General features: G+C 42.5%; 1 protein-coding gene across 1 annotated transcript in view; it reads left to right on the top strand.

Moving 5' to 3' along the window:
* Positions 1-12,187, top strand: part of LOC306961840 (CD151 antigen-like) — a 61,958-nt gene that overhangs the window by 48,387 nt on the left and 1,384 nt on the right. The window contains exons 5-6 of the mRNA XM_079554768.1: positions 6,810-6,914; positions 9,747-9,905. Coding sequence (XP_079410894.1) covers positions 6,810-6,914; positions 9,747-9,905 — 264 coding nt within the window. The remainder of the gene's footprint in view (positions 1-6,809; positions 6,915-9,746; positions 9,906-12,187) is intronic.

Raw genomic sequence — 12,187 nt, 5'->3', positions numbered from 1 at the left:
TGTGCTTGAACTGATGCCCGGGATGAATTCTGAATCTCTCCAGAAGACGGTGTCGTGCATAAATCCTGTTTCTGGAGGCCTGTTTTATGAATGAGCTCCAACGCAGACGGGCTGAGCTCATCACACCACCACAAAGGCACCGCGCCGCACCATTAATGTTGCACTAGAAATTCCATTTGCCACTGGTTGATGTAAGAGCAGCTCACAGCCATGAGCCGGGAGGATCTGTGAGGTACAGCCAGAGCTACGGCAGCAGAATGTATTTGTTATATTTTCTAGGAGTCTCACATCCTCACAGAGCAGGAGACCGGACTGGGTTTTTCTGTGAGAGGCATTAATGTTTGCAATGATTTACCATTCAGTATGCGGGATAAAACAGAGCCGTTTCTAATATTCAGACTGAGTAAATTCATAAGGCCCCACAGCCACTAGGGGGCCCACCATGGTTGAATGATGGCCTCCTGAGCAGAAAGAGAAGCTGTTACCTCCTCTACCAGACTCATCAACACTAAATAACCACTTTTTTTAACTTCCTGGACATTCAGTACAATATCCGCCTCACACCTGCTGCTTAATCTCACGCTATATTGACAAAAATCTCAATCATGACTTCTGATTAGTCTCATAATGTACCTCTTGGAGAGATTGTTTGTGGAAGCTCTCTCTTTTCATAAATGAAAGATTTTCAGGTTCGTCTGTGCCTTGTTTTGAGTTAGTGTTTCCCGAGTCATCAACAAATTACAATACCAGCCCCAGCAGAGTCAAAAGCAACTGTGTCCCAGGACTCTTGCTTTTAAATAATAATAGCTCAATGAATGGCAAAAACGATGTTCACAAATGAAATCAAAATACTTTATTTGTTCCCGAGAGGCAAGATGGCACACAGGCAACACTGCAAAAAGTATTTAACTGGATCAATATAAACATCTCAATTTGAGCATAATAATCCAGATTTTAGTTTTTTGACTAGTTAAGAAGTTCTTGGGCATTTGTCCTAGATTATTTCACTTGTTCTGAGATGTTTCTGACTCGTTTCAATACGTTTTGTCCTTATTTCAGGTCATGTTCTTTGCCAATGGGGAAAGAAAATTGGTCTTATCTCATTGGCAATTTTACTTTCTTATTTCAAGCGAGACTTGCCTTAGAACTGGTCTGAAATGTCCTCAAACAAGCAAAGTAAACTTGGCCCGAACAGGAAAAGTGTCTAAATGAGTGAAAACCGCTCAAAACAAGATACATTTCCTCAATTCAAGTAATTTAAGCCAATGTTTGGTATTCACTTTTTGTAGTGAAGACAGCAAAAAATACTTATAGATTACCCTAATATGGTCACTGAGGGTCAGGGCTTTAAAACAAGTCAATAAGGACATGCTGCATGTCCATGCACAGAACCTGGAGAATTCAATTGTAGCATTAGCAACAGTATGCTAATGCTCACCGCAGCATGCTAATGCTAACGTCAACTAATCAAAGCTGGGACCGAAACTATGATTGAATCACCTGAAGTCTGCTGGTCTGACATGGCAGTGCAGCTGAATTGTTTACCTTTTTCTGCGAGCTGCATTTGTGGTTTCTGCTCCACGTTGTTTATCTGGACACTTTTGTACGTCTTTACCGTGTTTTTGCGGAGGTTTGGTGGATTTGTTTACTTTGAGAGTCCAAAATGGCCCTGAAGAAAGCAGCTTTTTGATGTTAAACAGAATGCTAGCTTATCAGCTAAACCCACTTGAGACCTACACATTTCTTCTTCTGAGACACTGAAGAGACACCGAGAGCCCCCACAGCTGCAGCACAGAGGAGGCACAAGAGGAGCTACAGGAAACAACAAAGGGACAAACAAGGAGATGGTCAAAGACTGTTGTGGAGATACGTGGCAGACTGGTTTCTAGAGTGCTACAGTTTCCCCAACACTCACTGAGGCAGCGCGGCTCAGGACTGACACCTGAACACTATTTCGTACGCTTATACAATGACAATAAAGCACTTACTTACTAAAGTGATGAAAATAAAATTTGCCTCTGCTGGAGTGGATTATAGACCAGATATTTGGAAAAATAGAAAAACCCACATTGGTCTTGTTCTAGTGGAGATGTTTGTGTGTTGAGAAGCTCCACTGCTTTGAGAACAAAGGTCTCTCTCCTTCCTTGAGTTGCAGCAGAGGAAGCACAGACGACGTCCTGAAGGGAGAACCTCAAATGCAGAGAACATAACGTGGGCAGATCCTGAGAGATTTTAACTGCCAACCTCAGTATCTCCTGATCACACAGAGAAGAGAGCGAGAGATCTGGCATTGCTTTCCTTCCGCTGTAACAGATCAGTCATTTCATGAAACAGCATAAGAGGCTGTTGGCGACCATTCACCAAAACATCTGGCAAAAATCGTGGAAGCAAAAACAACAACAGCAGCTCATGTTAGAAACACTGCTAACAGGGGCAGCTTTCCTCAGGCTGGTCAGAATCTGAAACTCACTAAGACAGACTTACAATGCTGCTACAATCGATGGTGCAGCTCACCATTTTACATCCCCATCATCTCTGAACATCTTAAGGTCAGCACACACTGCACGACTTTTATGCCCGATTTTGCTCTAATTCTCAGTCGTGCCGAGTCTAATCGAGTCGCGTCTGGTCGAAGGCGGTCACACGGAGTCGGGTCGTGTAGTGTGGGGGGGGTCACGACTGACGTTCGAATCGTATATCGTATATACCAAAAGTTTACGACAACCACCTTTTCCAGCTACATTTTAACCACGAGCAGAGTTTAGCGGCACTTGAGTTTGGAGTGTTTAGCTTCACCTCGCCGCTAACGGGGCTAGCCTCCCCGCTGTCTCCGCTGTCTCCTCCTGTTCCACCATCTCGAGGCTGAGCCTAGTCTCCTTTTCTTATTAAATCCACTGAAATACATCCCGCTTCTTCATGTCGCCAACTTTGACTGAACTATATCACCACTGAACAAACGTAGAAAACATACAATCTCTTAAAAAAGCCATTATTATGGCACTTTATCTGGCATTATTGACAAGCTTGACACCACTCATGTAAATATAAAATATTTCCAGCCCAATTTATACACAAGGTATTTCACAAGTAGGTAGGTCAATATAATCAGTAATTAATTATATTTAACCTCACAACCCCCACCTGAACCAAGCACATTTTCTCCAGTTTGGCTTCTTGAAAAAGAGACAAAAACAAGAAGAAAGTAGGATGAAAACGCCGCAAAAAAGCAACAAAATGCAACAGGACCGCCACAAAAGAATAACAAAAAAAGGGTAAAAATTAGATGAAAAGGTGTGGGAAAAACAAACAACACGGCAGCAACGCGAGGAAAAAGATCCGTTTAGATCCGTTTTGTAGGTCTTAGCTTTCAAATGAAGCGTCACACTTATTGGTGAGTAGAAAATCTGCTCGGTTAAGGCGGGGGTTAAAGGAATAGGCCACCGTTTTTACATACTATGATATGTTCTTACCTCACTTTAGACGTGTTAATATATCCCCGTCTGGTCTTTGTCCGTGCACTCTGCCAGGCAAACGGAGCACATACGCAGCCTCTCCCACATGTCATATAGCTCCAAAAAAGCTCACGATAGAAGCTACCAAGCTCTTCCACGTGTTCCCTATTTAAATAAAGTTACGTGAAGTGTTTTCATGCGAAGTATATTTACACAGAAATGTAGCATGTCGATTTTATAAGCAAATAAAAAGGGGGACTATATTGTGAGGCGTAATGATACGAGGAGTAAAACGTCCGCGCAGTAACTCCTAAAGGTTATTGACGGAAGTGAGCGGGGGAAGTCTTTAGGAGTTACTGCGCGGACGTTGTGCTCCTCGTATCATTACGCCTCACAATATAGTCCCCCTTTTTATTTGCTTATAAAATCGACATGCTACATTTCTGTGTAAATATACTTCGCATGAAAACACTTCACGTAACTTTATTTAAATAGGGAACACGTGGAAGAGCTTGGTAGCTTCTATCGTGAGCTTTTTTGGAGCTATATGACATGTAGGAGAGGCTGCGTATGTGCTCCGTTTGCCTGGCAGAGCGCACGGACAAAGACCAGACGGGGATATATTAACACGTCTAAAGTGAGGTAAGAACATATCTTAGTATGTAAAAACGGTGGCCTATTCCTTTAAGAGGTTAAAGCAAAGAGTCCTGATAAAATCCCTTCAGTGTCACACGCACGGCTAAACCGAAGCCCGACTGCGCTGTGTAAACCGAAGCGCAGCCTCACCGCGTTTAGTCCCGACTCTGGACCCAGCAGGAAACCCGGCCGCCCCCCCCCCCCCCCGAGGTCCTCAGAGCTGACACATCGGAGTCGTACTTTGGCAGAGCCGTGTGTCTGTGTGTGTCATATAATCAATCCCTCCCTCCCATCCCCATCCGTGTGAGAACGGGAAAATGATCTCATTCTGTTCCCTGAAAACGACCTGTAGAAATCCCTCCACGTGTCGGAGGCTTAACGTGACGCCTCTCCTCCGTCTGCCGCTGCTCGGATCGCGGGGGCTCCACTATAACACAATCGACGTCTTCATTACTTTTTCATCTGGTTACATAACGCTCCCTCCTTCACCTGCGCCCCCCCTCCCTCCTCCCTCCTCTCTCCTCTCTCTCTCTTCACCGTCAACAGGTCCATTCAGAATCCCGCCTCTATCCTCTCCTCATCCCTCCGTCCTCTTCCTCCTCCTCCTCTTCCTCCTCCTCTGGCCCCCGCTCTTTTCTAATCATGCCATCCGCTGATATCTCCTTCACGCCTTGATTTGCCGCGCGCTCCCAGCTGGCCCGTTGCCATGGAAACTGAGCCCCCAAGACCGGCTCCTCCGCGCTGTCTGCCGCTGCTCCGGGAATAGGCACCGTGGCTTCCTAAACCCCCCCCCCTCGCCAACCGCCTGCCCCCCCCCCCTCCCCTCAAATGTTACCGACGCTCTGGAGGTGATTAAAGGACGTTGCCCGACGAAGACTCCGGTTTACTGCACCATATGTCGCCGTCGTTTACATTTTTTTTTTTTTACTGAGTTGCAAATAAGTCTGGCAGAAGAAGAAAAAACGAATGTTGGAGTAAATATGTGAGCCTGTTTAAGCCACAAAGTCACCAAAGCTTCAGAACCAGCGTTTACTTTCAGTTTATCACCCAGAGCTCAGCCACCGACGCAACAGCAAACTGCAGTAAAACAACTTACTTTGGTTTATTTGTTTATATGAGCAGTAAACATTCTGCTCAAAAGGAGAGAAGCAAAAAGCTTATGAGCCCACCCCCAAAATCGATACAATAAAAATTCTTCAAACAAAAGGAACAAAGCAACAATAAAGACATTACAGCAAAAATAAATTAATAAATGGATTATATACACTTGCAGAACTCATGTACTGTACAGGTGCTTGTCGTATAACTAGAATATCATGAAAAAGTGCATTTACTTCTGTTATTCAACTTAAAGAGACAATACAGAGTTTAAAAATGTTAAAACTAAGTATTTTCCTCCCCCTACATGTTCCAGCCATGTCCTAATGTGTAGAAGGAGCTCAGACCTGTTCACCACAACTGCCTCTAAAATCCTGCACTGTCATAACCTGGCTGCTGTGAGCGCTCGAATCATTTAGAACTGCACAGCAGCCTGGGGACCATGGCCGAAATTTTCGCATGGATTTGGGAACCAATCACAGAGCGAGGAGGGACGGCAAGATGATGACGAGCTATTCGATATATGGAAGCTTGTAGTTTATTTACGGATAAAAAAAAAAAGTTTATTTACGGATCAAACATGACAGCAGCAGACGCGACGCTATTGTTCGATCAAGCTTTAGACCTTGTTCTAAATAGTTTAGCCCAAAAGTTTACAGCGGGTACGTCATACGTCATCGGATACGCTGATACGATTGGCTGTGGCTCCTGCAGACGCATGATAGACTTTTATTTTTTGCGTAACGCCCAATAAACGACTATGGACGATCGTCAACCACACCTCTCCTATGAGAAAATGAATTGGTGTCCCCAGACTAAATATCACTTGTGATTTTAGTCTGGTGTTAGCCAGGCTAGCACTGTCACTCAAAAAGATGTTAATTCGTGTCCGAAGTGCCGTCATGCACGAGCTTAATATAGAAGCTGCAGTTACACGCATGACCTGAAGTGGCAGTAGTGAGTATAAAATGGCCAACTTGCATCTAGTCCCTTTAAACTGCAAAGTGAAAATGGGGGCGAATTAGGGAATAATTTGGGAAAAGGTGCGGGAAATTATGGAAAATTATAAGGGAAAAAAACAAAATATATATATATATATAATATAATATTTGGGGGGAGCATAGGGGTTGCACTTTTGTAGGCCAATTCAGGACAATTATCCTTTTGAGCGACAAAAAAAAATATATTAAGATGTTTTCCAACACATTTTTTGCATATTTCTGATGGTTTGCAACATTATCATTTCATTGTCGTTCTCGAGAAAGTCCCCAAAGATATTGATATATAACAGTTTGTCAGTATCTCCAGCCCTGCCTCTGCTGTAGACTTGTCTCTTCATTTGACTCAGCTCATCTGTAACTTTAGATTTTCCAATTTCATTCATGCTTTCGTAATGCATTTAAGTCGGGTGTTGTTTCTGGTTTAGGAATGGTTAACACTCGGTTTAGACCTCATTTAGGTCAATGAGAGAATTAGAGGGTTTCATAACAAACATAATAGCCACCTGATTACAGTGACCGCGGCCCTGAAGGCGGCTGCTGATTTGTGTGAACGTGGCCAGTGCGACGGTCCATGGTTTGTGTATTGTGTTTCTGACTTCGAGACTTGCTTCTGTGTTTCCAGCTGAACGAGGAGCTGAAGCAGAGTCTGAGGAACACCATGATCCAGAAGTACGAGAAGAGCTCTCACGAACACATCACCAGCGCCGTGGACAAGCTGCAGCAGGAGGTAACCAGCAGGAAATACACATTAACTATAACCACAGCAGGTCCGTCTGTGATAGAATCCAGAAATAATAATAATAATAATGTCCCTCTTTTGGTCGCACTGCATCATTTAGACCAGGGGTGCATAAACTTTTTGTCTCCAGGGGCCAAAATGAAAAAAATCCTGTGGGTCACGGGCTGAACTCGGCGATGTGAAGCATGAAGGCCATATAATTGCAAATAATAATACCGAAAATGCTCTAATATAGGCCGGGGCCTTTATTTACTCAAAGACATCGAGGACCAGGCCTTTATTGGAACCAGGCCACAATTAGAGACAGGCGTTTATTTCTATTTGAGCAAAACGGACGACCAGAAAAACAAAGAAAAACGAAAAACGTGTCCATTTGCACCTAAAATATTAGGTTCATTTATTAATTAACATTTCAAACCCTCTCCCAGCGGCTGGAACATTGACGCCTTTTATTTTGTCGGGACAACAGGAAGTGTTTCGTTGCTGTTAGCGGAGCTTTGACATCAATGTCACTGCAGGTTTCTGTTTCGTTTTTACCGCGGACCGGATTATTTGTTGTTATGTTGTGTAAAAGGCGAGTTTAGACGGAGCGTTTGTGTTTGTGATCGATCATGACACTGACCCGAGAGAAGACGAGACGCTCGCGCTGATGGGAGGAGTTATTTTGAGGCGTGGGACTGACCTGCACACGGAGCAGCTGGACGTGCTTTGAAGACGCGATGGAGACTTTATTAAAACCCTGGAGGGTCACACAACACTTGTTGCCCTGTTTCCAAATACAGTCACAGGAGGTTTGAAAAGTGGCTAAATCTGTGTCAAAGTTACGCTCGGATCAGCTCCTCCGCAGCGTCCCCATCGGCCCAGGTTCCCGTTTGTTACTTCCTGCACGTGAGTTTTTATTTACACGAGTATGAGACAAATTCCTAACATGGGGAATATTTCTACCACTATAGTTTCTAATAAAATCCCCGGCCTCTAATGGAACACAGGCCAGTATTAGAGAATTTACGGTAGTTATTTTATTTTCCGGTATACATTTGCATTTGATTCTTTCTATGCAAATAACATGCTACATTAAAACTAATGTTAACTATGGCAAAGCCTAGTTTTAGTTGAACAAAATCAACTATTGTAGCAATATAGCGCAAAATGCCACCTGTATAGTACCTACTGTGAAATGCCACATTAGATCATTTTGAAAGTGTCAGTTCAGCATAAATTCTTTTATAAGTCCATTTTTAACATAAACCTTTGTTGTCAACAACCTTTGCAATAAAAGTTGAAAAAATGAGAAAGTTGATGCTTCAAAGCTCTGTGATTGATAAATACCAAGACACCACAACAGTGTTTGCTTAACTTTGTGAAAGGAGTGAAACAGCGCCCCCAATTTGACGCTGGTGGCCAAAAGGTGTACTGCATCCATATTTACCATTGAGAACGAACAGGAGAGAGTATTAACCATACAGGACGCAAAAGTAGGTCATTCTCTGGCGGGCCACTTTGGGCACCCCTGATTTAGACCTTTGTCTCACTAATTTAGACGATGTCCCACTTTTTCATGTTGCCATTCTTGATCTTTTATGCCATGACTTCATCAAAAATACCCAAAAAAAAAGTTTTGGTCCAAAATTCATTCAGCTGCAGGTTTGCCCTTCATTTTCAATAACAGTTTTCTTTCATTTCACAAAACCTTTTTCCCAATTTACCCAATTTGCTTTGAAATATCCAAATCATATCCGCATAATGTTTCCAATATGTGTCTGAGGAAATGTGTCGCAACATATAGTATGTTAGGAAGTTTTGTTCCCGTCTCTTGGGACCCAGGTTAAATCAAATCTAAAAGTAAATCCCTTTTTTGTGTGAAGTCAAAATTTGCCAAATGCCAATAAGATGGGACTAATCGATGAGTCTCGGCTTTTTAAAATAATCAGCTACTAATCTGGTAATCAATCATCATCAAAAACTTGAAAGATTATGATAAATTCATCTTATATTTAGTCGACTAAACCTAGACTCAAATACTCAAATGGAAGAGATTTTTTTGACTAACTCTTGACTAAAATCAAAAGGTGTTGGGCCTTTAAATCCCGAACCTTCCAGAGGATTTTACCCGTCCCACTCCCACACGGGGTCACGTATCCTCCCATGTGTCCGCCCGGGGCGTGGCGCCGTTATCCATCAGATTAGTGCCTTTAGTGACGGGGCCCGGCAGCATCTCTCCAGCCCAAGTGCTTCTGACTCAGGCTAAGTATGACGGACTGGTGCTCCCTCCACTGCACAGCCCTTCAAACACTGACGCAAAGTCCTTAAAACTCAGGCCTCTTTCTCACTTCCACTTCAGGGGAGACACTACAGGCAGAGCTACATTTTAACATTTCAGGTTTTGGGCCAGTTTGGTCACATATAACATAACATATAAAGTAAAGAAAATACCAAATCTTCACCATTACATTTTGAATTATTGCACTGATTCAATGTTTCTCCATAGATTTAATTTTTAACCCAATGCTCCCTCCGACTACAACATGGATGATTTTCGGACAAAACTTTATAACAGGAAGTGAGACTAAACTAGGAACTTCAAGCTTTCAAACGACCCCTCCCTGGTCCTTCTACTTTACTCAGAAGTCGAGGTGTGTCGCAGTGTTTCTCAATAAAACCAATATATATCATGCTTTACTCTGGCTTTTTGAATCACCAGCTAAAAAGAAGTCATCGTGTTAGTGTTGCTGCCACAGAATTGGAAATGAAGAAGACAGTATTTGACTCTGACTAAGCTAGGATTGCTTCTTACTTCTGGAATATCCTGTGTCTGTGCAGTTCAAGTGCTGCGGGAGCAACGGGTCGACGGACTGGGCGGCCAGCGAGTGGATCCGCTCCCAGGCCGCCGACGGGAGGAAGGTCCCGGACAGCTGCTGTAAGACGCCCACGGTCATGTGCGGACAGCGAGACCACCCCTCCAACATCTACAAGGTGGAGGTGAGACCAGGCTCCAGGAGGGAAACTGCTCTGGGCTCACAGTTCAGGCTTAAGAACGAGAATATCTGTGGAGTTTAGCCCTGACGTGGGTTTATTTACACCTGTACTTAAAGGGATGTTTCAGGATTTTTGACTTAGGGCCTCATTTCCTAGTTATCCAGAGTGTTGCTGATTTCTGGAGATATTTTTTTTTTTTTGTAATTCATGCAGTTCTTATATTTGAAGAGTTTTGTGGTGCTAGGCTAATGCAAGGCTAGTGCATTTCTATGGTATCAGCTAGCCTGCATTAAAGGCAGTCTGAGGCAAATCACTTATAACACCAGACTAACCATATAAATGTCTGTGTCCATAGAGTAATTTTTGGAATATAACTGACCTGCATCACATGAACGATCGCATTTTGAGGGACTATTTTCTAGCAGATCACTCCGCCGCCGCGTAGCTTATACAACCACGAAGCTGATGCTGCTCAAATATAAGGTACTTTAAATGGAAAATGGTTAAAATTACTCTATCGACACAGACATGTATATGGTTAGTCTGGTGTTATAAGTGATTTGCCTCAGGTGCTCTGTGGAGCGGGTCAGACTGTTTTTAATGCAGGCTAGCTGATACCATAGAAATGCACTAGCCTTGCATTAGCCTAGCGCCACGAAACTCTTCAAACAAAAGAACTGCATGAATTACAAAAAAAAATATCTCCAGAAATCAGCAACACTCGGGATAACTAGGAAATGAGGCCCTATGTCAAAAATCCTGAAATATCCCTTTAAACAAGGGGTGTGGAAATAGACGCCAAAGAATCGATACTTTCAATTCCAATGACACAAATTTCAGAATCAATAACAAAGGGAAAGAATCAAAATCTTCATCAAATCTAAATTTATTACAAAATAATGACATCCCTTAACAATACTGTATAAGTTCATTGAAAATACCAAAATGATTATCTAAGACAGTGGTTCCCAACCTGGGGGGCCCTGGGATTGCAGGGGATCAGACGGTCAGGTCATAAATTATATTATTCTAGCAAATTAGATGGAGAAGCGACTACAGGTGCATTAACCTCTTACCACCCGCTTGAACGAATAAAGGGGCGGGCACAATTCATAAGAGGCTTAGAGGCTAAGAGGCTTAACCCCTTAACTCCCACCTGAACCGAGCACATTTTCTCCAGTTTGGCTTTACCCAAATCTAAAGCTTCTGGAAAAAAGTTGTGAAAATAGCAACAGAACTGAGACAAAAACAATGGAAATGTGACAAAAAAGTGACGAAAACTTTGACAAAAAAAGTTACGAAAAAATGACCAAAAAAATTGACAAAAAATTGACGAAAAAATGTGACAAAAAATGACCAAAAAAATACCAAAAAATTGAGGAAAAAATGACAAAAAAATGACCAAAAAATGACAAAGAAAAATGACAAAAAATGACAAAAAACTTGCAAAAATGAGTTGAATACCCGCAAAAAAAGATGGAAATAATCTGATGGCGTGAGGAAAAAGATCCATTTAGATGAGTTTTGTAGATCTTAGCTTTCAAATGAGGCGTTACACTGGCCTACAGGACTTGGGTAAAGCTGAACTGGAGAAAATGCTCTCGGTTCAGGTTAAGAGGTTAAACAGTCCAATTTCAGTTTATTTGTTTAAAAAACCTATTAGCAATTATTCTCATGTTTTGATACACGGGGCTTCAAGGAAAACCACTGAGAAAGAGTGGAAAAAGAGTGGTGTGCACTGAATGGGTGCTGCTGCCGGATGCTCTCTCATCGAATGCAATTTCTCCATCTGTGAGATCAATAAAGTATCATCGTATCTTATCTTGTCTAAAACTTATCTAAGAAATGAAAAATGCAATGATATATTTTTTTTTCTGCATTTGCGGCTTTAACATGCAGTACTTGGGCATTCAAAATGTCACAAAAGCTGCATCACAACAAAAATAAATGTATTAAAATGGTGGAGAAAGTTTAATAATCTCTGCTCTGTAACTCTGAGTCAGTGGTGCTCATTCTTTTCACCTCCAGTACCCTCCTACAGTCGTGGACTAAAGGCAGTTCACTATTTTGCACAAGTTCTTCCAAAGTGTTTGAGAATCCGTCTTCCTCTCCCACAGAGCTGGAAAAGTTCATCCTCTGATCAATCTGAATTGAATCAGTGATCGATGCGATAGAGCTCCGTATCTGACTGAGCGGGTCGATGTTCCCACTGCTCATATTCTTCTGTCTGGGAACCGGAGCCGTCAATAAAATATCTTTCTCGCGTTCTGTTCGTCTTGTGTTGT

This window comes from Gobius niger, assembly GCF_951799975.1.
Source record: "Gobius niger genome assembly, chromosome: 4".
Classification (NCBI taxonomy): domain Eukaryota; kingdom Metazoa; phylum Chordata; class Actinopteri; order Gobiiformes; family Gobiidae; genus Gobius; species Gobius niger.
This window is presented reverse-complemented; position numbering and strand designations above follow the sequence as displayed.